Genomic DNA, 26535 nt, shown 5'->3' with positions numbered 1-26535 from the left:
CCCAGAGACTATAAAACCCAGCTCCCGGAAGTGCGTGGCCATATTTGTGGCCGTACGACACTTTATTATCTCATTCTTACTTTGGACAACCTAGCAGGCTACCGAATGTAACCTGCCCACACGGCAGAGTCTGGCAAATTCCCCGTGGTGTGCCCAATATGCCAAATACCAGTAACAATGATGGGTCTCATTCTCCTAACCCTGAAAGAGCCTTGAAAATGGCACTTTTTAAAATCTCAGGGCTAGGATGAAGGAGAGGTTACTGGGGCCTGCTCGAGGCAATTGACGAACAACAGGATGGTCGTGATCGTGATCGCCCAAGATCAGGTGGGTAAGCCAAATATGTGAAATGTATGCAGATAGCTGTAGGTTGAGGATTCTGTCAGATGCCAGGCTTCCCAGCTAGGTTTCAATGTGTACACCAGCACAGCCTTGCCCGAGTAATAAAACAGACCTTTATATTTTAAAACTTTATTTCTGCAAAGCCAATCAACAAGTGGGGGGGAGGAGGGGAGAGGGAGGGGGAATCAAGTGGAGGGGGAAGGGAGTGTAAAAGTTATTCTTGCGTATTTGGGAACAGCAAGCACTTAGTTTGAGAAAACAAAGACTTAAAATACTTGAATCAAAGGCAGTACCCTGCTAACTTGTAGTTTAAAACAACCAACCAGATGACCCCTTGTAAGCAACATTCCTTTCTTTCCTAAAAGCTACAATATGATACAGAACGCAACAGCTCACTTGAAAGTGCTAGAATCAGAAGATAAAAGAATGCCTTTTGCCATCCCACTTACATTTCCTACTATACAAATGCATTTGGGTGCTTGATAAACCAAGCATTCACGGAGCAGTACATTCAACAGAAACACTTCTCGTACTTTGGGTTTAAGATCCTTGCCCCTCCAGTTCCGATGTTGTGACATCCGACTCTTCATCGTTGTAAATGTTTTCGGCCTGCAGGTGACAACCAAATAAATGTGTAAATCCCTGTTGTTTTCACAAGTTTGTCTAAAAATAACATCAAATAATGGTCTACCCAGGTTTTGGGATTCACTGTCTAAAAAGCAATTCACGCAAAACTTTTTCTGTTTTGGGTTTTCTCCACAAGGAAGGTTCTTCTTCACCAGATCATCTTATCCAGTGTTCTCCAATGTTTTTTACCAATGTATGCAGCTAGCCACTCCAGGTTTGGTTTTCTGGACCACACCACTGTGCTCAGGGGGCCATACGGGATGCTGGGGCTCCAACACACGTTGGCTGCACGCATGCCAAGTGCCCTACCCTCTGCACTACTGTCAAGTAACTAGGTATGTTTCAACGACTGTCCCTAAAAGGTGTTTCCAGAGCATTCTCCGCTGAGAGGGAGCCACAGCTCTGCTTCCTTCCAACTCCTTGCTGGCTCTAGGTCGGGACTGATTGTGTGACTGTCACATGTGGTGTCTGCCATGCCAACACCCAAGTGCGAAAAGGAGCCTGGAAATGGGAGCAGATGCTGGGTTTTCATCAAGACGGGGTTCTTCTGACCTGCACTTGTTAAAATGTAGTGTTTCCTTCCTAGAAGTGCCTGGCAGAGTAGTCACCAATAACTGAAATACTCCAATTACACCCTTTCGTCGCTAAGTATCAACCCTTTGGCTCACCATTTGCCATATCTGCATGATGTTATCCTCAGACACTGAGCAAATGACCCAAGGCTCATTGGGGTTCCAGCTGAAATCGGAGATCTTGGCGGTATGCCCTCCATGAATGAACTGTCAAAAGAACACAGCAAAGCCTTGTTTGGAAACATTTCTTGTGTTTCAAGTTCATTTCTAGCTCATCAGTCTTCAATGGGGTAGTACTGTCTCTAAGTTTGGAGAGAGAACAGAGCCACTCAAGTAACCGCCCCTGCACTTTCTAGTTCGAAAATTTCCAAACCTTCCAAAAAGGTGATAGACTGGTACAGAGTACCCTTCACTTATACTTTCCAAATACAGGGATTTTATTAATAGACAATCTTACAAACACACCCACTGAACCACTTCACTTCTAAGTATGCCAGGCTGCAACACCTAAGAATAAAGACACCGGGCTATGGAGATCCAGTCCCGATTCAACCCCCAGTACCTGGAAAGGTTCCTGAGCAGTGCTGGGGAGTCGGCCAACCCGCCCATCCCGACACACCCACAAGACCACCCCCACCAACTGGCACTCACTGGCCACTGGGTGACACCCTAAGAGTGGCCTGAGGACTCTGGTTCTTCAGCAGATCTGACCCCACTTCAATGCTCTGCTCCTAACACCCCTCAGTTATCCCTCATTCTACCAGGCATATTGCCCCAAGGCTGAGTGGGCCCCTCCCCTGGCCTGAAGGAAGCCTCAGCAGAAGCAGAAGTCCTACTTCTTGACAGACCTGTCCCCACCTTTGACAATGAGCTCTGTCTGCCAATTCAGTTCTATGCAACTATTTTACCAGTTAAATAAAAATAAGAGAAGAGTGGAATGGGAGCCAGACTGTACAGCAAGCAGGGCTCTTACCTTGCACAGAGTTGACCTGGATTTGATTCCCCACACCCCATATGGTCCCCTGATCCCTGCCAAGGGCGGCCCAAAAAATAATACAACAAAACTAAGATGGGACCAAACAGCTTTCCCAGACAGCCTTAAGGGATATGTAGATAAAAACATCTTAGCACCATTAGCACCATTAACTGGGAACATATACAGTTTTCAAGATTTAAATGATCGTCAAACGGAAGCTAGTAACCAATTTAATACGCTTAAATATCTCAATTTTAGGCTCCTGTGATAAAAGACAAAGTCCTGGTGATTTTCTCAGAGACTACAAAATTGCTACAGAGCCATAAGACACAGAGTGGCACTCTCCTCTCCCTGGGATATAAAAAAAGTAGCTGGAAACCTCGAAAACATTATGATAATTGCAACAATCAGTACAAAGACCACACACCGTTTCTATTTATATGAAACTTCTAGAACAGAAAAATCGAGAGACACAAAAAGTAGATTCTTGGGTACCAAAGGCTGGGGAAAGAGGCTGGGCTGTGCTAAAAGGCATACTGCTTTTTGTTTTCTGGGTTTCTTTTTTTGGCGGCGGGGGAAGGGGGGGGAGGTGCTGGGAATTGAACCCAAGGCCTCATACACTTGAGCTCTGTGTTCTTCCACTGAGCCACATTCCTGCCCACAGTGTTTTTTCATTTGTCTTTTTCTAAAAAGGCAAACAATATTCTGAAAATGTTTTGTGGTAATGGCTATACATTCTGATGTACAAAAGCTACGGAAAACTACCCTTTCCGTCACTAAGTTGTATGATATTGAATAAAGTTATTACAGAGGCCAGGGGGAGCGCTTAACCAGCTGAAGGCATGCAAAGTATGCAGAAGGCCAGGATTCAAACCCCAGCACTGCAGGCCTTCCCCACCCAAGCACTGTCAAAAGCATGGAGCTGGAAGCACTGCTGGGTATGGCCCCAAACCACCCCTCACCCAAAGTAAGAGCAGTGAAAAAAACATTATACCAACATATAACAAAAACTCCCTGGTAGCAGCACCTAGCCTCAAACTTCCTAACACTCCGATGAACTCGATCACAGAGCAAACTCAGCTGAAGTCACCCAATTTAGAAGAACCCATTTTGGACCAGGGGCGTGGCTCAGTGATAGAGCCTTACACGCGAGGCCCTGGGTTCAACCCCTGGCACGAGAGTTCCCAGAACTGCCACCGCACTGGAGCGCTACTGCTGGGCCACCCCGCCCTGCCCATCTCGGTGGCAGCAGGCCAGGAGAGACTGTGACACTAGCTCTGCCACTTCTAACCTGGCTCAGCGCTCTCATTTCTCTGCTCTGCCGCTTTCTACCTGAGAGGCTGGGCACAGCATCTACTGGGTGAGGAAGCAAAGGGGTCTCGGCTGTGGCCACAGTGAACTTGGGGAAGCCTCTTCTGCAAGTCTGAGCACTCCTGCTCAAGGGCCGCCTTCACCTCGAGAAGGACTGTGCACAACACAGGCGGACAAAGAAAAGTCACTGCCTAGCCCGAGAGCCAACTACGCATCAGGCGAATGAATGATGATCTGCCAAACGACTGGGCGAGACAAATGATGTGTTCAGAGCAGGGACAAAGAACCATTGCAAAGTCTGGCAACGCTTCGGAGAAGTGCCTCGAAGAGCACACACTACAGGAGAGCAGGATGAGGACTAACACTACCGAGACCTCGAGGGACCAAGAAAAGAGGCGGAGATGCTGACCAATGGCGGCCAGAGGCTGAAGACGCACCGCCAGGTAGTGAACGTTTCAAAAAAGAAATATTTTATATAATCATCACGAACTATTCTCCGCACTGCTGGTGTTAAGTGTTTCCGAGTCCCACTGCCTGTCCCCTGCTGTTCCTTATACCCTAACACCAGGGAAAAAAAAAAAAAAACAACACAAAAACCCATCCTCAGAAAAATTTCAGTATTTCAGTATCAGTGAGAAATTACTACACCATTTTCCAAGAACTGAATATTAGCCTTGTAAACACTGTCCTCCCCTTCTTCATTGATTTGCTCGAGTGGGCACCAGGAACATCTCCGTTGTGAGACTTGTTAGTTTTTGGCATTTCGAATACACACAGGGAGTTTGCCAGGCTCGGCCGTGCGGGACCAGAGGAATCGAACCCGGGTTGGCTGTGTGCAAGGCAAACACACGCCCTATCCGCTGTGCTATCGCTCCAGCCCACAAATGTTAACCTTAGTGAAATGAATATTTGTAAGAACCCACCGGCCTGCTTACTATTTTCAATAAATGTCAAAACCCAATTTTACAAGTGACCTCCAATTTGGAAAACATCTTCCAGATCTACAATTTCAAAGTCTGCCTCAATCTCCGGCTAAATGCATTCATGACAGAGCAGGATATATACCAGCAGTTCTGGAGGCCCGTCCTCGGCGTCTTCCGCAGACTGCTCTTCTCCGATTTTGCTACGAAGAACACAATGCATTCATTAGCGACAGTCCTACAGCACGAGTGTTCGCAACACCACTATGCAACACTTCTTTTCTACATATTGCTGTAAAGTAGTTGTTGTATCAGTCATGTGATGGCAAGCAGGAAGCTTACTTTCTAGAAACAGATGAGCTATTTGTCACGGAGGCTGCATAAGAACAACCGTTAATAAACATCACTTAAATGCATGAACTTCATGTGTTGTTTACTGCACGATAATGGAAAATTGACAAGGAGAGAAGCTCCAAGGAGCAGAGTACATGCTCTACACGTGGGAGCCCTAGGCTTCAGTGCCTGGCACACACCCGCCCCACACCAAGCATCACATTTTAAATTTGTGTTTTGGGGTTCTGGACCACACACAGAGGTGCTAAGGGTCTACTCCAAGCGCTGTGCTTAGGGAACCCGTGCAATGCCAGGCACTGAACCCTGGTCTCCTGAATGCGATATGATTGGGCCATGAGCTCCCTCTCCAGCCCCCAAGAAACCTGGAAACATATATGAGCTTGAAAAGGAGTGAGCCCCAGTACCCATTTCATTTTAAAAGATTTTCCACTCCAGCAATAAAATGACTCTTAAAGCTACACACCAACACCCGAGTCTGGTACCTAGTCCAAGGGCAGACTTTGCTAGATGTAGTGGCTAGTCAAAGTATACAACCTTCCAAATGGTATTTCACCCCCTTCCCATAAAACAGACAAAACGTGCAAGAATGAAGTACAATCGCTACCCCCTGACTTTTCTAATCGCCAATGTTAGTTAAAGCTATTTGAATCAATTAGGAGCAATTCAGTCGCTCGGGCCACCAGATTTCCAAAGCTTGCTTACAGTCACTACAGACTTGACTTTAAGGGGCAAGGCCGTGTCAGTGGCTGAGCACACACCTTGCCTATGTGAGGCCCCGGGACATCAAAAGAACCAAATAACAGGTTTTTTTAGCTTTTTAATTTTACTACTAAAATTGCTTCAAATATAGTCGTGCCAGCATTTTATTTCAGTTTGTTTCATATACTGAAAGTGCGGTTTCCCTCTTTTTTTCCCCTTCAGTTTTTGGGCCATACCCCATGATGCTCAAGCTCCTGTAGGAGCCTCGAGGGTCAAGCACAGGTGGGTAAGGCAAGCGCCTTACTTGCTATATTATCTCTCTGCCCCCAGAGCTGGGTTTGCTGTCTCTGTAATTAAGGTTTGGGTTTAGGGTGAAAGCAAGTAGCACAGTGAGCGGGAAGGGCACTGGTGATATTTGCAGGAAAGACACGCAGTGCCACAGGGATCAACTGGGCGTGGCCACGTGCTCAGCAAGCATCTCACCCCTGTACTATTTCTCCACCCCATGAATCAAGTAAGGTAAAGGTAAAGGCCCTCCCGTTGATCGTCGATTTGCTCGAGCGGGCCCAGTAACGTCTCCATTGGAGACTTTGTTGTTACTGTGTCTGGCATATCGAATACTCTCGGTAGCTTGCCGGGCTCTCCGAGAGGGGCAGAGGAATCGAACTCAGGTCAGCCATGTTGGCCGCGTGTAAGGCGAACGCCCTACCCGCTGTGCTATCGCTACAGCCCTGAATTAAGTAAAAAAAATTTTTTCAGAAAACACACAACAACTGAGTCGTTCCAAAGAGCCAAACAACAGGTGGCTGTCAGAATTCAATGGCCTCACTCAGCACATGCAAAGCTTGCAGGAGGGCCCCGAGTCCCCAGCATTGACAGACTCATGAGCTTCGTGGGACACGGTTCTCCCAAACCACCCACTTATGTCCACCGAAAAGGCAAGATAAAAAGAGGCTGAAATTCCCCCTTCGAAGGGCTTTTACGAGTCCCCCGGAAAAAGACACGCTGCCAAGCATGGACTGTGCTGATCTCTGGCCTCAGTTTGTCTGCTGCAGTTCGATAAATCAGAGCAATGATCAATGACCACAGAGCACATGGGACAAAACCTCAGAGAAAGGCTAACGCTGAGATGTGCAGCGAGGTCCCAAGAAACCCAATAACCAGCCCCTTCCTACGCAAGTGTTTTCGAGCAAATTCTTTGGATGTTAAAACACACTAATACACATATTCACACATGGGTATCAAAAGAAAAACAAAACTCAGAAGGCATAAATTTATTTTATGGCTCCCTTGCTGGTTCTCTTCTATTTTCGAGAGCAGACACTTGAGAAAGATACTTAAAAGTCATTAATATTTATGCAGTTTCTTGCCAATGGCTCGAGTTACCTTAAATCCCACACATTCAGGCGGCGATCAGTACCACTTGATGCCAGGATAGTTTCATTATGTGGAGACCAGTGGACCTGGCAATACACATTTTGACAATGAATTCCTGGTTGATAGACATAGCTGTCATCCTTGATGCTTTCCTATCTCCTCGGCCTCAATCACTCACCCCTCTCCTATCCTTTAAATGTTCTTTCAATGGCCCATTTTGTGGGACAGTCCTTAGGAAGCTCACACTCCCTGATACAGGGAACTCAGCGGGGGTCCCGATAATCTTTTCCAGTCTCTAACCCACCCAGAAGCTTCTGAAGTTTTCATTGAAATGTATGCTAACCAACACAAATCTCCAGACATCAAAGAAGGAATTCTTTCCCCATTGGGCTGGCATACCCTGGGTTTCACTCTTTAAACTGACCCTGCTTTGTGAGGCTTTTCCTTCTACTTCTGAATTCTCTCTCAAAAAGCCCTAAGTTAATTTCCACTAACATTTTTTTTTTGCTTTCTGGGTCACACCCAATGATGCTCAGGGGATACTCCTGGCTTTGCACTCAGGAATTACTCCTGGCGGTGCTCAGGGGACCATATGGGATGCTGGGAATTGAACATGGGTCGGCCGCGTGCAAGGCAAACGCCCTACCCGCTGTACTATGGCACCAGCCCTTCCACTAATTCTTAACAGCGGAAGTGTTATTTTAAAAAAAATCCTAGGCCTACTGATGAATGAAATTTTCCTCCCAACAAAAGGCTACTAAAAAAACCTGGTGAAGATGTTCAGAAAACTGTCACTTACCTGGAAGATTTCATCTTTATGAGACTCAAAGGTATGGAGCTTCAATTTTAAGTTGCGCAGATCCCATAAAGCTACAGTCTGAAGAAAAACAACAAATGAAGTCATTTCTGCACTACACAGAGGATTTTGAAGTCCGCGATGCTGACCGAGCATACAGACACCAAATACACAAAAACACAGAAACCTTATCTGCAGAGCCAGTGGCAAGAATGAACTCGCTGTAGGGATTGAACGACAGGCAATTGACCTCGGCGGTGTGCGCGTCCACCAGGTGGCTGGGCTTGGAGGTGGTGTTGGATCTGGTGTCCCATCTGGGAAGGAAGAGGCACACGCTCACAGCAGAGGCCCCTCCCAGCCCTCACGTGGCTTTCTCTGCCCTACACTGGCCCCTCCACGAAGAAAACCAACCATGCCACATTGGCATTTGAGATTTCCCACCACTACGTGATGCTTTTTTTTTTTTAATTTTTATTAGTGAAACACCATGAGGTACAGTTGTAGACTTACTACGTGATGCTTTCTAAACCAACCAAAAACAACCAAGGGATACTGCGCCATACTTCCTGGTTTCTCACTTGTACTACATCTATCTCGATCACTTCAAGAATCCACGAAATGCAGAGCATGTAGGAAATCTGAGGTCTGATTCTGAAAACCTCACCCCGTCAAATCACAGCATTCGTTGCTGTGACTGGTTTGCTCAGGGTCCTAGTTTCACTGAGGAAGGAGCCTCTGACATAGTTGAATGCCACCCTGTGGACAACCCTGATGCAGACCTTCTGCCCCTGACGTCGTTCGCACCCCAAATTTGATGGTCACTGACACCAGCATCAGAACATGCTGCTTGCCGGTCACCCGCCGTGTTGTTTTGAAACAGCTGGCTCCTGTGCTGCATTCATGGAAAAATGGCCATCCAGAGTCTCTCTGAGGCCTCACAAAAGCTGTTCGCTCTTTGAAAATACAAAGCTCTCAACCCGCACCCTGATGGTCTTTCCCGACACCCCTGTAACAAGAGGCCACCTTACATCATCAGCTTCTGATCATCAGCAACAGATCCAAACAAGGACTCGTGCAGCAGGTGCCAGGCCACGTCCTCCACCACAGCCGAGTGGCCAGTGAAGATGGCTTTAGCATCCACAATCTTGCCTTCCTTTGGTCCTGCATTTATATCCCACAGACAGACGGTCTGAAGGAGAAAACAGAAACCCCAAGAGATCGCATTTAAATGCCAATACAGGAGTTACAAATGAACACAAGGCGATAAAAGGAAGCTTCACATACTCCACAAAGTAGTACGTGTTGGCAACTGAGATGTAAGATAGAAGGATGGAGACAAGGGAAACGGCCAGCGCTGAAGACAGGAGGAGAAGGAGCACAGTGGCAGGCCAGGAACGCTCAGGCTAGAATTGCCACTTATAATGAGTCAAGTAGTAAAAAATCCATCCAGATGACATACGGAGACTCCCTCAACTTCCTACAAACCCTCACTAGAGAACTCGTGGCAGGACAGCGGATAGGACGCTCGCCTTGCTCACAGTCCACCTGGGTTTCATCCCTGGTAGCCCGTATGCTCACTGACCACCACGAGAAGTACATGTCACTTGAAAAGTAAAAGCCTTCTGCAGCGGGGGAGGTGACTCAGTGGTGGAGCACTTGTGACTTGTGTGTGCATGTGGCCCTGAGTTCAATCCCCAAGAACAATAAAGAAAACAGAAAAAAAAAACCCACACCTTTTAACAAGCCTCTTTCTTGATAGGTAGAAATCACTGTATCCCTCAGGAAGTAGCAGTAAGTCAATGACACAGAAGTCCCTAAGCGGCCACTCTGGGCGGCCAGAGCACAGGCCCACAGACAGGGCCCCATGACAAGTTCTATCCAATAGCTTCATCCTCCAAACACAGGCACAGCCCAAGGAGAGGTCACCAGGCCTTCCCCAGGTCTCAAAGATCAGAGGTCAGAAGACTCTGGAAGCAGGCTCCTCTCTTAATACCAAAAGAGCCAGAAAGAAAGCCTAAAGTGCTTATAAAGAAAAAACCCTACTATAAGCATCGGCTATAATTCCCATTCAATGGCTTAAAATAGAGATTCATTAATTTATATGAAGGTTTACTTGCACTAATTCCACTGAAACATCTACGGATTTCCTCTCCATTTCCAACTTTCTCTTTGTTCATTTTTTGGGCCACACCCAGCAGTACTCAGGGCTTTACTCCGGGCTCTGTGGTACTCAGGGGACTCCTTGGGGACCTGGGGCTCGAACCTGGTTGGGCTGCGTGCAAGGCAAGCGCCTGACTCTGCTGCCCTCTCTCCAGCCTCTCGCTTTCTTAGTTGAATGTTTCTCTAACAAAAACTATTCCCCAGGGCCAGAGTGACAGCACAGCGGGTAGGGCACTTGCCTTGCATGCGGCCAACCCAGGTTCGATCCCCCGCTTTCCATAGGGTCCCCCGAGCACCTCCAGGAGTGATTCCTGAGTGCAGAGCCAGGAGTAACCCCTGAGCATCACTGGGTGTAACCCAAAAAACACAAAAACAAAACAAACCAACAAAAAACTATTCCCCCATGATAGCTATTGTTTCCCATAATACATCTGCCTTTACTATCTGGTTAAACTCTGATGCACAATATACATGCTCCATCAAAAGAGCAAGGGACATGTATGCACTCTTGCCTTCCTCTCCAGTCATTTCAACAGTATGAAATGATGAACAAGATACCTGGCAAGGCGGAGTCTGGAAGTCAGTGACTACCGGTGCCTAGCAATGCCCGGGCTAATGCCTTTACAAGATACCAATAATTAAGTGAATATACCCCTTCCTATTTGGGGTCCACTCTCCAGGTTCCACTCTGAGGAAGTGATCACACCCCACAGCAGATCCTTGTGGCCCTGTGGAGGACTACAGAAGCCTAAATAAGCGCTCTCCAGACCCTTGAATTATGAAGGGTAACAGCAGAGGCTCTGCTGATTATTGTGGGGATGGAGTGGGAGGGAGAAACATTTCCTCTCCATTTGAGGTCACTGGTCTGATATGGGTTGTAGCTTTGAAGCAGGGTCCTCTCTCGCCCTTTCCATACTATTTTCTAGTCACCAGAGGAATACTGTGAACAAATACCACTCCGAGAAATTCCTTTTCTGTTTAAAACAACCCAAGTCAAATTAAATCAAAATTCTGTCCTTTGCAATTAAGTAACCTTTTGAAAGTGAAGCAAGATCGCTTTTACTGGAGTAAATGCACCACCAGGAATCATTCCTGAGAGCAGAGCCAGGAGTAGCCCCTGAGCAACGCCGGGGTGTGACTCAAAAAGCCCCCCCACCCCAAAAAAAGAGGAAGAAAGAACAAACAAGCAAGCATGCAAAGACACATCAGAGACAGCAAGCAAGACATGTGTTCAAGGGAGAATATGGGCTTGGAGAACAAGCAACAATGAAAGAATCTTAACTGGGCGAAGTACATTCTTTCCTTTCAACGAGTTTCACAAAAATAAAGACTTGGGGCACCAGGGTCCTTCTCTAGAACAGGAATACACTAAGGACAAAGGTAAGGAACCTGCTCTGTTTAAAGCTGACACTGTGGCCAAGTTACGGGTGGGGGGTCCAAAACCTCTGGAAGTTTACTCTCAGTTTCTGGCTGGAGTCATAGCAAATGCTGTCTGCTAAAAGTATGGGATTCACCTCGTATTACAGACAAAAATGAACTCGTATGGTGCTGGATCACACAACTATTTTTCAGATACAATACGAAAAGCACAAGTGATAGAATAAAAATGACAAATTGAACACGAAAGGAAAGATTTATGTGGTTTAGAGGACATGATCAAAAAAGTAAGGCAATCCACAGAATGGGGGAAACTTTTGGAAATTGTGCACCTGATGAACTTGTATCTGGACTACATAGGGAACCCTTACAACTCAAAAACGCAAAACACCAAAATTACCGAATGAACACAGGATTGAAATCCTCATTTTCTCACTTAAGATGTGCTAATAATACTCAAGAAACATGAGAAAAAATGCTCAGCAGTTTTAGTGATTAGGAAAACAGTAATCAAAACCACAACGAGACATTTCATTCACATCCACGGGGAAGGGTATCAGCGACAAGAAGTGTTGGCTACGAGGCAGACAAAGTGGAAGCCTGGCACATTGCTGATGGCAATGTAAAGTGGTGTAGTTGCTGCAGAAAGGCTGGTAGATCTTCAAAACATTAAAGTCACCATGTGACTCCATAAATTCCACTCCCAGGTTAATTACCTTAAAAAATGAGAACACGTACACACAAAAACCTGTACAGAATGTCGACAGCTCCAAAGTGAAAATTCAAATGTCCGCCCGCTATTAAACGGATAGATGGTGATATTACATTCATCCATGCTTCAACATGGATGAACCTAGAAAACATTGCTTAGTGAAACAGACTGCAACATACTGAATGGCTCCATCACATGAAGCATCAAGAATAGACAAATTCAGGCTGGAGAGATAGTGCGGAGGGTAAGGCACTTGCCTTGTCTGCGACTGACCTGGGTTTCGATCCCTGGCACCACATACGGCTGATCGACTAAGCAGTGCCAGGAGTGATCCCTAAGCACAGGACCAGAAGTCCTGCCCGTATTACCAAATGTGGCCCCCTTTACAACCCCCCAATAGAAACTCTTTTAAAAAGGACAGCACAAAGCAATAATAGTACGATGGGTAGGGTGTTTGCTTTTGCGCATGGTTTGAGTCCTAGAACCCCATATAGCACTGTGAGCACTGCCGGGAGTGATCCCTGAATACAGAGCCAGGAGTAAGCCCTAAGCACTGCCAGGTATGACCCCAAAACACCAAAAACAATTTTGAAAAATGGACAAATTCAGGCCAGGGAGTGTTCAAAGGGCTGGAGCGCAAACCTTGTATAAGGAGGCCCGAAGTTCACCCTCCATCTCGACAGGAACCCTTGAGCACTGCTAGGGAAAGCCTTGTAGCCCCAGCACCGCCAAGGCTACTGAGCCAGGCCACGTCCTGCCAGAGTTGACTCTACCTTCAAACTTCGGGAGCACTCCTTGGGAGGCCCGGCCCTGCACCTCCCAAAATAGATGAGTCTAAGAGAGAGAAAATAGTGGTTGCCTGGAACTGGGGGAAAGGAGGAACAAAGAGCGCCTGGATATGGGGTTTCTTTTGGTAAAATCTGACCAGAAAGGTTTATGGGCTGGGGAGACAGCTCAAGGAACTGAAGTGCATACGCTGAGCAGAAAGATCTGGGTTGCATTCTGGTACTTCATGGTCCTTTTAAGGATTGCCCCATGGGACCCAGAAACACGAGGTTCAGAATAACGGGTGACAGTTGCATAACTCTGTGAATACACTAAAACCTACCCAATTATACTTACTGGGTTTTTGTTTGGTTTGGTTAAGTTTTGTTTTTTGGTTTGGGGCCACATGTGCTGGGAGGGGGGTAGGGGGTACTTATGCCTCGTCCTGTGCCCAGGGATCACTCCTGGTGGGGCTTGGCCTCACGAAGGGCAAGCACCTTACCCTCTGGACTATCTCTCTGACCCCTTGAGTTATACTCTTTTAAAACTCCAAGGATCAAAAAAAAAAAAAAAAACCTATGAAATTTTCTAGTAGTATTATCTCAGAAAACCTCTTCCTGACACACTCTGAGTCCTGGTACATGAGAAGATTAGGAAGAGAAGTCTCTCACATGGTCATCAGATGCACTCAGAAGATGTCCACTCAAATTAGAATTCCAGGAAAGGCCATAGCCTTCCTTCTGGTGACCTCTCAGACGGAGATCAGGATTGCATTCTCCACTTGGATCTACAAAAGAGAAATATATTAATTACTGATTATAGGTCTAAAGTCTCACCCATCACTGAGCAAACTGTAACATCACGTTTGGAAAATTGCTACACAAGGACTGCACAATGAACAAGGACTTGGTATAAGCCACAGTTGCCTAGGAAAGCTTTCTCTCTGTTAGATTTGAGAAGCACAAAGCAGATAAGTTCTCATGACCATAAAATAACTGGCTCCTAGGGGCTGGGGACGACGCTTTGGAGTACAGCGCTTGACTTGCATGTCTGAGGTCTTGGGTTCGATGCCTGGCACTGAAAAACCAAAACAAACTAAACGAACAAACCCAACAACCAACAACACAAACACATCCAGAAACAAACAAAAAATTCCTTTAAAAACTTAGCTCTAGCTCCAAGACAAAGTATTGGCCACCGTAACTATCCCACAAATTTGTTATTCGTCGTTGATTGCCTCGAGCAGGCCCCAGTAACGTCTCATTCATCCTAGCCCTGAGATTATATTCAAGGCTCTTCAGGAGAATGAGACCCATCACTGTTACTGGTATTTGGCATATTTGGTGTGCCACGGGGAGTTTGCCAGACTCTGCCCTGTGGGCAGGCTATATTCGATAGCCTGCAAGTTTGTCCAAAGTAGGAATGAGATAATAAGATATCTTATTATCTCACAAATTTGTGTGATGGCAAATTTGTCCCCCTTCCCCTGGATACATTTTTAGAAATACCCGGTGAGGCACAGTGTTAGACACAGCAGATCTGGGTGATCTGTCATCACAGAGAAGCCTGAGACCATGACCGATCCTTGAGTAACCCACGGGAATGTGACCCTCACCAAATTTCTTAGTATCACTGACGCATGAAGTTCTGTACGCTTAGAGCAGTGGAGTACACTAGAGCAAACTGTCAAGATTGGTCAGATTGTTTAGGGAAGTTCATGACGGACCCAGCTTCACCGCTAAGGTCAATGGTCCCCCTTAGCACAGTGGGTCACAAAGCAAGATGTATCGGATGATCAGATTGCCATAAAATGCCCAAGTCTAGGATCAGATTAACCAAGGGTTAACCCTCAAGGGTTATGGGGCTTGCCATGCTCGTAGCAGGCCTCAGCCCAATCCCTGGCAGCACACGCCCCCTCCCACAGCCCTCAGCACCAAGCTGGGTGTCACCTAACCCTAAACCCCAACAATAAAAACCAAAACCCCAGACTGAAAGGACTTCCCCAAGAAGAATTACTGTGCATATATTCTTAGTGTTTACAGCCGGAGAAAAGTTGAGGCCTGTGTAGCCCCAGGAGCAATGTGCCCGAGAGGCTACCTGACCTCTCCAGATTTCCCCTGATGCATCTCTTTCTTCTTCTGTTCTGAAACTTCTGATATAAAAAACCTCAGCCAGGAGTGTAACCTGCTGTGAAGTCTTCCTGTACACTGAAACTGATGGTGGTTAGGAGACCACCGGAAACAACTTGGAAACCTTGAACGAAAATTGTAATATACTAGTCTCAATGACTTTAAAACAACTATTTGGAATCGAGAAAAACTGCCCAGTTCTTACTACATACCTGGTTTAGCAGGGTGCTTCGTATAATCAAAAACCAGCACATCCGAAGATGGGGTTTTTGTTGCAATGATATGAGGGTTCTGTGGCATGTAACGAGCACGGTTTACTTCTCCTTCGTGGTTGATTTTAATTTCACATTCAATTTTTCCTGTCACAGAACCAAAGCCACCAAATTCTAATGTGAGAAGAAAGAACACACACATACACGTAGATTAAAATTCACAAGTCACCTAAGTTCAACCCAAGCTATCAGGTTAACATGATAGAATAGCACACACATGAGCAGAGAGGGAGGCGTCTGTCTGTCACTTGGGATTTATTCTCAAAGCCCATTTGCACTGGAAAATACCTGCTGTTTTATACAAGTCATTTCAATTCCACCTTGGATTTCAACCAAAAATCATCTTCAGTTTCTGAAGGTGCTCTCTCTAGTCATTACAACCCCAATTATGTAATTGATGTACCACTTTTTTTTTTTTAGTTCAAACAAAACTCACTGCAACTTTTGTAGTGAAGTGGCATCTTTTCTTGGATGAGGCAGGCTTCTACCTCAGCAATGAGAAAACGAAATGCTGGAGTCTGAAGTTAGAAACGCTCCAACTGGAAATCCATGCTACCTAACTCCACTCACCCCTCAGACATACACGCTGGTTCCAACAAAGCATTATCTGATTCAACTGCCAGTGGAGTAGAGCAAAGCTGAAACAAGGGGGACAAACGGCCCTATCTGGTGAGAGTACAGTTCTGAGAGTTTTTAAAGAGTCCTTGGAAAAAGAACAGAGCCGCATAAAAAGTAATATTAATTTTGGAGAAGCCGCAAGATAACAGCAGAAAGAACACAGTCTGAGAACATCTGATCAGATATGCGCAAACCAGTTTTTTGTGCCCATAGATATCATTGTGGTATTTCTTCCTGTTACTGCTTTATACGTTACTTTTTTAGCTCACCGTGTCTCAAGTCAGGGAAAGCTAATTCAACCGCCTTGTGGACCGGGGCGGTCCTACTTGGGCTTGGCGAAGTGACATGGAGAGGACGCCATGTCTGCCTGAGCCAGCTTCTACGTGGGAATTCTTAATGAACACCGGCCCCCATGTTCACATTGGGTGTGCGTATTCAGTATACTCTGAGTGGAATTCCGGGTTCGCCAATGAGCCTATCCCGTTCCACACAATCCATGCAAATCTCCACCTCCTCCCATCGCCCCACTGCGCCCATGGCAGCGACAGGCCGTGGCCTTTCCAAGATGCCTCCAGACCCTATTAACTTTCCGCCTCCAAACTGCCCCTCATCTTCATTTTCCACACCCCTCCCCTGTGGACTCCAGTGGTTTGAATGTTTCTGCTCTGAAGGTACTGTCGTTTCTCAATTCCTTTGCTAAAACTACTTGAACAGCCCTTCTTCAGGGGAAAAAAGCTAAACAAAACAAACCAACCAACCAAAAACAGGACTCCAAAGCTCGGAGAGAGAGTTCAACAGACTAGAATGTGCATATGCTTTGCATGCAGGAGGCCCTGGTGAGCTCCCTGGCCTTAAGCCAGGAGTAGCCCTAAGCACTGCCAGGTGTGGTCAGCCCTCCCCTCGCGCTCCCCAGCCTGCCGTCCACCAACTGGGCGTCCAGAAAACAACGATTCCCAACAAGGAGTTTTCTCAAACTTAAAATTTTGGGGGGAAAAAAGCCCCACTAAACTCAATGAGAATCCACTAATTACCATAACTGAAAAATTAAAAAGATTCTTAATGGTGTGTTACTTCAACCACTCGCAGGAACATACTGATGTGTAACTTTAATAACAATTTAATAACAATTGCATACAGATGAATTTTGAAGCTGAGAAAGGTAAAGGTAAGGTAAGGTAAAGGCCCTCCCGTTGATCGTCGATTTGCTCGAGCGGGCCCAGTAACGTCTCCATTGGAAGCTGAGAAAAAGGACTAAAAAAACTTCACCACAAGAATTACAGAAAGCAGAAAGTTGAAGAGGAATGGAATTGTTGAGTGGTAAGCTGGGTCTATCATTTTGGAGAGCAGTTTTATAATTTTCTGACAATATATCATCCAACCAAAACCCTTTTCTCCAGCAAGTAAAATTCTCCCATATCTGTCTAAGGAGACGTGGCAGAAATATTCACTGAAACACTGTTGATACCACACAGGTCTAACTCACCTGTCCTGATAGGAAAATGGATAAGCTGGCCACAATAGAATACTTTAAAGAAGTTAGGAAAAACAGATACCCATACAATATAAATATATATACAAACATAAAAAATGAATTAAAAGCTTCAAAGCATTGTGGTGGTGGCATTTTTTTTGTTTTGTTCTTTTTTTTTCTTTACACTAATGTATGAGAAGACCTAAATAGTGGAAAACTGAATACAAATTTCAATGTAATGATGAATTCTCAAGAGGAAGTCATGGGAGAACGAGAATAGAAGTGGACTTCAGCTGTTTTATGGTCAATAGGAAGCTTAAGATAAATACTGTAAAACTCTATTAATAAACTCTGAGAACAGCTAACCCAGCAGGTCAGGTGGTTTAGCCCCCACAGTTCTAAGGGGCACTGAAACCATGATTGTCCCTAGGCTAAAGGCTAACTCCTAGGAAGAAGAACCACAGAATGTTCCTTATGCCCCTGATGGCCTGATTATGTTATGGCGTGCACCTGGAACAACGGACCATCGAGTACCCATTTGTTAGGACTGCCTTGCACAAACACCAAGATTCAGGGTGGGCACTTAAATTTCCTTATCGGGGTACTGAGCTTCAGGTTGTCATGGCTGACCGCCAGCAGGACATGTCCCCCAAACTAGCTCCCCACTGCAAGTCTCAGACCGGGACAGGCCAGTGGGCCTCCTGGGGCGGCGATGCCCCGCCTGTCAGAGAAGGCACAGGCTGGGCAGCACCGACACGCTCCCCACTGCTATCTTCTTCCTGCTGCTCTGCTTCTGGATTCCTTACTGCAACAAACTTCTTGGGTGGTTATGGGAACACCAAAAGAGGGAATGTGTTGGGAGGGTCTGACAGCTTTCATTTAAAAAAAAAAAATTTAAAAGCCCTCCTACTTAACTACTTGGTATAGATGCCTGTTTTCTGGATTGGAACACTGACATACATTATCATTTGTACCAAACCGATGCTATCACCACACCAAATTTCATCGATTTATCTCACTGTTACATCCAGAATGCAGGAAACATAGCATATATAGCACAATGTATATAGCATCTGGGTTGCTACGTTCATGCCGGTTTTTCTTTTGGGGTCACTCCCGGTAGTGCTTGAGTATCATGCCCAGCAGTCTCGGGGGACCATATGCCAGGGATGGAACGTGGGCTTGCCACTTGAAAATATAGGCCTCGGGCTGCTATCTTTCTGGCCCCCCCACCCTAATCCCTCAATCATGTGAATAACGCTATTTATCGTGAAATCCTTGTGCACACGATGGGCGAGTAGATCTGTAAGATCAAGTTCTAGAAGTTAGAACTACTTGGCCAAATGCTAGTAGCATCGTTTTAGCAACATAATCAGCGGCATCACCCTTCGATGTCCAGAGTGGACTGTATGGGATACCTACCCCCCTTGTCACTCTCGCAGTGGGAAGCATCAAACTGCGCATCATCATTCGGAATATGGACTCGAGCAACCACAAGATGATTCTGCTCATCGGAAGTATGGGTTCCCAGCACTAGCCAGTGGAGGGCATAATCCTTTCCTTCCGGTCTGTTAAGAAAGAAAAGAAGTCACATCGATACTTTAAGAAATCAGTTGCTAACTAGATCTCGGCTCCCCCAAATATACTATCCTATCAATGAACATACCCGGAATCCCGTCAAGGAGTGATTCCTCGGTACAGAGCCAATAGTTACACCTGAGTATCATTGGTATGGCCCTCCCCACCCCCACATAAAATTAAAATGAAATAAAAATAAGGAGGGCTAAACTACAAGGAATTTAAGATTCCCTAGAGTTGGGTATGAAGGCAGGAGGTGGGGGAGCTCCTAAAGCCATGCTGCTGCAGATACCAAAGGACTCTTGGTGAGTCAAAAGTTAATCATGGATTTGTGATTTGTTGGGGGCGGGGGGGTGCTGGGGTTGGGTCCAGGTAGCCCATGTTGTTCAAGGGCTAATTGTACCAAGTACCAATTTTCTTTCTACCCACACAAAATTTATACTCAACACAGGTACAAATATTTCCGTTTGATTCAAGCACACATTCAGAAGGCTCGCTTGACTCCCCAGGCGCTGTTCTGCTGCAGTCCAGACAGCGCCACCTTTCCACGAGCAGCAAGCAGGCATCCAACTTTGACCCACTCACTCACCAACCATGACATTTTATCGGGGGTAAAAAAAAAAAACTGTTTTATTTTCTTGGTTTTTTGGGGTGGGGGGGGGGTGGGCCACACTGGGTAGCATGCAGGGACCATGTGGGCCACACACTAGGCCCAAGTCCCAAGCCCTGTACTCTCCCTGGCTCTTTCCATTTTAATACCCTAGATGTTACTGATTTCCCAAGAAAGGGCAACAAGTTATAACGGAGAGAATCTAGAGTCAGAAAACAGTAGAATTAAATTCTGGATCAAATTAAAATTTTGATCCAGCTATATGTGATTTTTAAATCAAAACTTCCTTATGGGCTCAGGCTTACCAAACAGGTTATAAATACATACATTTGTGACATAAAATTCCCATACTGATGTTTACAGTGCCTAATGTTTATGAAATGGAGATCCTCAGTTTCCCCAAACTGGGCCTTTGTTCTGTGGACCCTCACCCTGGGAACCCTGCAGTTATTTTGCATCTGAATCTACTGTCATACTTTGCCATTTATTGCTTAAAATAGCACTGGAGGGGTGGTATTGGGCACACCAAGGAGTGCTAGGGAGGAGGGCACGCTCCCGGCTCTGTGTTCATTTTCACCTATGCTTAAGATTCCAATCTGGGGGCGGGGGGGGGGGGGCTGGAGCCATAGCAAGTAGGATGTTTGCCTTGCACAGGGCCAACCAGGTTTGATCCCCAGCATCCCATATGGTCCCCCAAGCACCACCAAGAATAATTCCTGAGTACAGAGCCAGGAGTGACCCCTGTGCATAGCCGGGTGTACCCAAAACGCAAGGAAAAAAAAAAGATTCCCACCTCAGCAAGGAAAGCAGAGAGAGCAGCACTGCTTTGGGCCCAACACCAGACAAGCTAGACTACTCATCTGTGTCTAAATTTCAGCTGTAAAAAGGACTGGGGGAGGGGGGGACTGGAGCGATTAGTACAGCCGGTAGGGCTTCTGCCTTGCACGTGGACGACCCGGGTTCGATTCCCAGCATCCCATATGGTCCCCCAAGCTCCAGGATTAATTCCTGAGTGCAAAGCCAGGAGTAAACCCTGAGCATAGCCGGGTGTGACCCAAAAAGCCAAAAAAAAAAAAAAAAGGGACTCTGGTTTAAAAGGTTTGAAGTTTACTCCTAAGCATATGGTTTAGCAGTAACAACAACAAAAGATAAAATCTTACCAGGATTTGCCTTAAGCGGAGGCCAGCAGGTAGGGCATTTGCTTTGCACACAGCTGATTAGGGTTCCATCCCATAGTCCCCCACCCCTGCCAAAAGTAAGTTCTGAGCATCCCTCAGTGTGCCCACCCCCCAAAAAACCCCCCACAAAACTTCCTTAAGGTGGAAAAAAAAGAAAACAAATGTATATGCGCCTCCAAGAACAGGAGGTAACATAGCAGTTAGTTCTGGAGCACCGAGGCCCAGGCAGCAGAGACAGCTCATCGCATAGGAGTCGAAATCCCAAGCACTGTGGGGGCCCCCAGAGCAATTCTGAGCCCCAACAGCATCACATCCCCAGGCTGGCCAAGAATGCCCCCCACCATTCTTCTGAGCACTTCTTGGGAGGTCCCTTCCACAAAAAAAAAACCGAAAGCCAAAAAGACTGGGGTCTTAATAGATACATGTTCAGTTGGCCAAGAATATAATGTGGCTATCAAAAAGAAGAAAAAAGACGCGAATTCCATCCCTGATGAGCTTCTATGGGGGAGGCAGCACACCTCCTTTAACTGAAAGAATTAGAGAAGCAGGCTGTGGGGCCAAGGGAGATAGAGGGCTGAAGGGCTGCAGCGCATGCAGAACACGCAGGAGCTCTGGCGCTACGCCTTGGCACGTGTTCCCTCCAGCACTGCGCTGTGTGGCCCAAAAACAAAAACAAAATGAAAGGGGAAAAAAGGAAAATTCTTGGCAATGAACATATGAATTTGGAGGACGTGGAACGTAAGATAAAATGAAACCTCGACTAGGAACAGTGGCTCCACATTAAAGAGAACAAACGTTAGTTCATGAGAATCCTTTAGAAAGTAGGAATGACAGAAAAATAGCATCAGCTGACATGAAAGGCAATAATTTGCTTTTTGTGAGCTTCAAGCAAGAAGACTAATACCAGGCAAAGGTTACAAGTGAAAATGTCACTTCACTGCAGGACCTTTCAAAGAAGCATGGTCACACACTGAGCTGGACGATATGGGGGGGGGGGGGAATCTCAGAACTCAAAAACTCAGTTATTCCTGTTTCCCTTAAGATAACCACCACACATGAATTGATTACCAAGCCTTTCACCTATCAGTAAGACACAAGCCTGAACTAATCAATGTCACACCATATTTCTCCCCAATAGAAGTAGCCTCAACTGCAGAAACACTAATAATAAAAGACCCGGTCTGGTTTCAGGGCAAAATCACTCTACTTTTTCAAAGATTCCAACAGCCACAGATTATCACAAGATTTTTCAACAGCACTGCCTGTAGCAGGAACTTAGACCGGAAAACCTCAATAAACATTTATCAATAACAAACTTGTGACATGAATTGTATTCTATCCATAAATGAAATTCTATGGAGCCCTTAAAACAAGTAAACATATGTAAGCAACCTGACTGAAAATCACTAGCAAGTAATTGACAACTGAGCTGCTATATACTTGGGGGGGGCCGTTAAAAGCCAAATCAATTATTTGGACAATTAATTATCCCTAAGGAAAAGAGCTAAGAAAAGTTTAGCCATCTGGAAGCATGTTCTTCTATGGAGGCAGACGGTATTAAGGGACTCAATAGTGGAAGTTTCTCAGAAAGCCAGGCAACAAAAGTAAACCAACATTTCTACTGTTCCCTACAGTGACAAAAGACAATCACAGTTCCTTTCTACCCCAACCAGACCTCTGAAGCCCACTGCAGTAGCCTCACCACTCAAGAATGCAGACTGACTGCCTTTCTCTGGGACTGTACCCCAGAGCCACCCCACAGTCCCACCACATCCCACTTCTTTGCATGCAAAGACCACCACAAACACATAATTCAGTTCAAGTGGGTTTTTTGGTTGAATTGTGTTAATATAAAAGTAATTCTTCTGAGCTAAGCACAAAATAGCTTTAACAACCTTTATGTAAAATACACAGGCAACATTTTAAAGACTTCAATAAGCAGTTTTCATTAAAACCCAAATGGAAAAATAATTATCTGACTCTAACAAATTATTTTCAGATAGGGGAGGGGTGGGAGAATCATATTGGCCACCACTGATTATACTAGCAAGCTAATAGGATCTTAATTTAACTCCCTCAAATGAAGGCAGTTAGTACTTTCAGCACCTCTATTTACAGACCAGACAACTCTGGGATAGAGACTGACCGATGAAGTCCTAATTCACTAAGGGGCCAGAGACACAGACAGGGAGGGCGTTTGCCTTGCATAAGGTTAACTGGGTTCGATCCCCAGCACCCTGCGTGGTCCCACCAGGAGTGATCTCTGGAAGCAGAGGCAGGAGTAAGCCTGAGGCAAGGCAGGGTGTGGCCCCCCAGGACAAAAAAAAGAAAAACAAAACCCTACACAATGAATTCACCAAGAAGCAGGGGAGGCGAATTCAAAGCTAGGTTTCTAGCCTTAAAGCCCCTGTCTGGGAAAATTGGAAATAATGGTGGTGGGAAGGTGCAATGGTGATGGGATTGGTGTTGGAACAGTGACTGTAATAAAGCACCGTAAACAACTTTATAAAAGCAATAAATAAAAGCCCCCATTCTTAAGCTTTATTCAAATATGCTAAAAGCCAAAAAAAATCAAAAGTTGGTAAGTCATTTAAGTGTTAAATCTGCTGACCAGAACACAAAGAGTCCAACACAGACTGTTCCAAACCCTTACTTCTTAAACAGTGGTTTGCAATGGGTCAAGGAAGGGGGTGGAGGATGAGCAAAAAAAGTTGGCAACCAGCAAAAGAGTTCTGAAAGCGCAAGGATCAAGATTTAACCCAAAACCAACCAGTAATGAATCTGAGGTGTTGCTGGTAGCGCTCAGCAGTTTTGCAGGTCTCTGCTGTAAGAGTCTGAGTGGGAAAAGGTTAAGAAACTGCTCTAAACAAAGCTCAAAAAACTGTTACAAAAGTCAATGTCTGGAGATTTCTGTATTGAGCGGTTCGTGCCACATCTGTACAAATCAGAGATTTCCAGGAACCGCATTGGAACCCCTTTTTCTATATGGAAAGTACTATCATATAAGATCATTACAAGGAGTAATTTTCCATAAAACTGTTCTTTTTAAAACCTGTTGCAAAGAGAAAATCCCCGCCTCCCTAGATCAGGGTTTCATCAGTCACTAGAGTACATACTCACAATACCCAAATTTAAGCCATTTCAAAAATACCCGTTCAGATTCCTGCTACAAAAAGTTCAAGTGGATGAAAAAGTAGTTTACCCCGGGAATTGTCACAACTCTGGAGATGTCCAGGTTTGAATCACAAGCCCCTCACCACCCCACCACCACTTACCAGCTGTATGATCTTGAAATGTTACTACCTCAGTTCCATTTTCCACATCAGTAAAACAAGTGATAAAAAAGCAATCATAGTACTACCGTGAGGATTAAACCAAATAACAGGATGTATACTCCAGCTCTGCCAGGCCCTTCTCTCAGGGCTCAACAAACATCAGCAATTATTAGCACGGATTTGTGTGTATTTGTGTATGTGAGAGGAGGAGGAGGAGGAGGAGGAGAGAGAAGAGCAAGACAGTTTTTAATTTAAATTTATTCAGAAAGATGTGAATAAAAAAAAAGAGAAGTATCTATTCAAGAGAAACACAGGCTTCTCCAGAGTAGATACCGGCAAGAAAAGATACAGACAAGCGAGCGAGATAGGCATTCCGAGGGAGTATCCTGAAGAGCACGGCCAGAATGGATTTTTTAGGGGGAAAAAAATAGGTGAAATAAAGTCACATGATGATGAACAGCTATCTCCGGGGCTACTGCACCATGGTGACCTGCTGCTAAATTCTTTCCCCCTTTGCAAATTAAAACTTCAGAGTCTATTCAAATGGGTATGTTCACACTTCATAGAAAAATATCAAGCCATAATCAGTGCATTTGCCTTTTTCAGCCAAGCTTTAAAGAAATCCACTAGTCAAGGACCCCAAAAGAGAGATGAATAGCCCCCAAAATCAAATACATAGGGTGGTCACATACAAAGATATAGTCAGAACAGATTTTTCACCTTTTAACGCAACACTCCTACGTCAGAAATCATTTACGTATTGGGGGGGAAAAAAAACCACCTGCCGTCTCATCCAAGGGCTAAAAGGATTATATGCCTAAAATGTATATATAACGCCCAAACTTGGAAATTAAGCACAGCAGTTTAAATTTATGCAAAACAAAAGCCAGAAACCCTTACTTAGTCACTTCAGGAAGCCACTGAACGGTAAGACTCGGCCACTGAAGAGCATGGGTCATAACCAGGTCATACAGAAACGGTGTATTCTTCTTCCAGATTTTATATTCTTCATTGATGACACGCTCCTCCACGGTGTCTTCAAACACTAAAAAATCGGAGAAAGGCCACACGGATTAAGTAGTAGCGAAGAGAGTTCGATGTCGGGAGGTGCCCACGGACCCTGGAGGTCACCTCGAGACGGCCACACCTAATCTGCTCTTTTTCCCTTTACCTCTAATTTGCACCCCAACAACTAACTGCCTTTCCCGAACGTGCCGAGAACACCACCCCCCCGCCCCCCCCTCCCCCCCGCGCGCAGCCTGTTTGTGCACTCAGCTCCGTTGAAACGCCTGAAATCTCCAGAATCGGTCAATTGCACGGATGCCCGGACGGTCGGTCGTTGCCGCTCGCCAAGCTGTACGCACCTGTTCGAAAATGCCGACCCGGAGGCAGCCGGGCTCCGCGACCCACCCGCGGCGGGGAATCCACGTGCAGCAGACACCCAGCGGCCCGCTCCCTCCATCCCCCACTCGGCGAGGCCTCGGCGGCTCCCGCGCAGCTCGCGTTGTCCGCCATCGGCCGGCCGGAGGATTCCAGAATCCCCCGGACAAGGGCCGCGACCCCGAGGCGATCGACGCGCGCGCGCGCGCGCGTGGCACCAACGCCGCGCCCGCTTTCCGGCGTTTGGGGGCCGCCTCCGCGCGGGCCCCCGGAGCGCCGGAGGGAGCGTCACCGCTGGGGCGGGGGCCAGGAGGGGGAAGGAGTGAGGGGGTCTGGCGCCCAAGCCGCTCGGCCCCCGCGGCCGGCTCCGGAAGTGCCCGGAACCCTCTACGCCAGCGGCGCGTCCCGCGTAGGCCCCTCGAGGCGCGCGCCCTGCCTCGCGCCCGGCCCCGCCCCCCGCTCCACACGCCAATTCGCGCCTTTCGCCGGCGCGTGCCACGGCCTCGCGCGCCCGCCGCCCCCCGCGGCCCCGGCGCGCGCCTCCCCGCGGGGCCTCTTACTCTCTTTACTCGCCATCTTGCGTCGGGTCGCTCGCCCCTCGCCGCCGCCTCGGACGCCCTCCGTTCGCCAAGAGCTCCCCAACCGCAGGCGCCCGTGCCTTTCCTCAGGCACGTCACACACACGGCGAGCCCGTCGAAGCCGAGCCCCGGCCGACGGTCCGGATGGTCCCCCGGACGCTGCCTCCGCCTAGGCTGCCTCTTCCCCGTCCCCGGGTACCGAGGTCTGAAGCGCTCTTCTGTCTCGCTCCAAACTTGGAACGAGACTTTTCAACCCGCGCCTCCCAGCCCGCCCAGGCAGCTGAGCGCAGGCGCAGCCGTCCTGGGAAAAGTGAGAGGCGGCGGAGGGGCGGGCCTGGGAGCCAACGGCTCGGTCCTCTCGACCAATGACGTGTCGCAGGCAAGTTTCACGCGGCCCGGGGGGGGCGGGCCTCTGCCGGGTGGGCGGGGCGGCCGGCGGCAGGAAGTTGGCGGGGCGC

At 46.8% G+C, this 26535-nt stretch overlaps 1 protein-coding gene across 2 annotated transcripts; it reads right to left on the bottom strand.

The window, feature by feature from the left end:
• Positions 1-455: 455 nt before the first annotated feature.
• RBBP7 (RB binding protein 7, chromatin remodeling factor) lies at positions 456-26357 on the bottom strand. 2 transcript variants are annotated; one of them, XM_056131296.1, is made up of 12 exons: positions 26060-26357; positions 25020-25164; positions 18901-19046; positions 15330-15503; positions 13660-13775; positions 9003-9163; positions 8162-8288; positions 7978-8055; positions 7188-7264; positions 4894-4951; positions 1638-1748; positions 456-951 (listed from the first exon to the last, which is right to left on the bottom strand). In XM_056131296.1, the coding sequence occupies exons 1-12, from the start codon at positions 26073-26075 to the stop codon at positions 883-885; spliced, it is 1278 nt and encodes a 425-aa protein (XP_055987271.1). In that variant the 5' UTR covers positions 26076-26357; the 3' UTR covers positions 456-882. The 2 variants fall into 2 exon arrangements, with proteins under 2 accessions (XP_055987271.1, XP_055987270.1); XM_056131295.1 differs by lacking the exon at positions 26060-26357 and adding an exon at positions 25484-25726.
• Between the last annotated feature and the right edge of the window lie 178 nt (positions 26358-26535).

The sequence above is a fragment of the Sorex fumeus genome, unplaced genomic scaffold (assembly GCF_029834395.1).
Source record: "Sorex fumeus unplaced genomic scaffold, SorFum_2.1 ptg000086l, whole genome shotgun sequence".
Lineage (NCBI taxonomy): Eukaryota > Metazoa > Chordata > Mammalia > Eulipotyphla > Soricidae > Sorex > Sorex fumeus.
The sequence above is the reverse complement of the archived record's forward strand: the minus strand, read 5'-3'. Positions and strand labels throughout refer to the sequence as shown.

Excerpts from the sequence above, each read along its gene's own strand:
- RBBP7 (XM_056131295.1), bottom strand. The coding sequence starts at position 25,634 with ATGGCGGACAACGCGAGCTGCGCGGGAGCCGCCGAGGCCTCGCCGAGT. Across the intron at positions 7,265-7,977 it reads ATAAAGATGAAATCTTCCAG|GTCCACTGGTCTCCACATAA; the intron begins GTAAGTGACAGT and ends GTGTATTGCCAG. Across the intron at positions 4,952-7,187 it reads CTGAATGTGTGGGATTTAAG|CAAAATCGGAGAAGAGCAGT; the intron begins GTAACTCGAGCC and ends TGTTCTTCGTAG.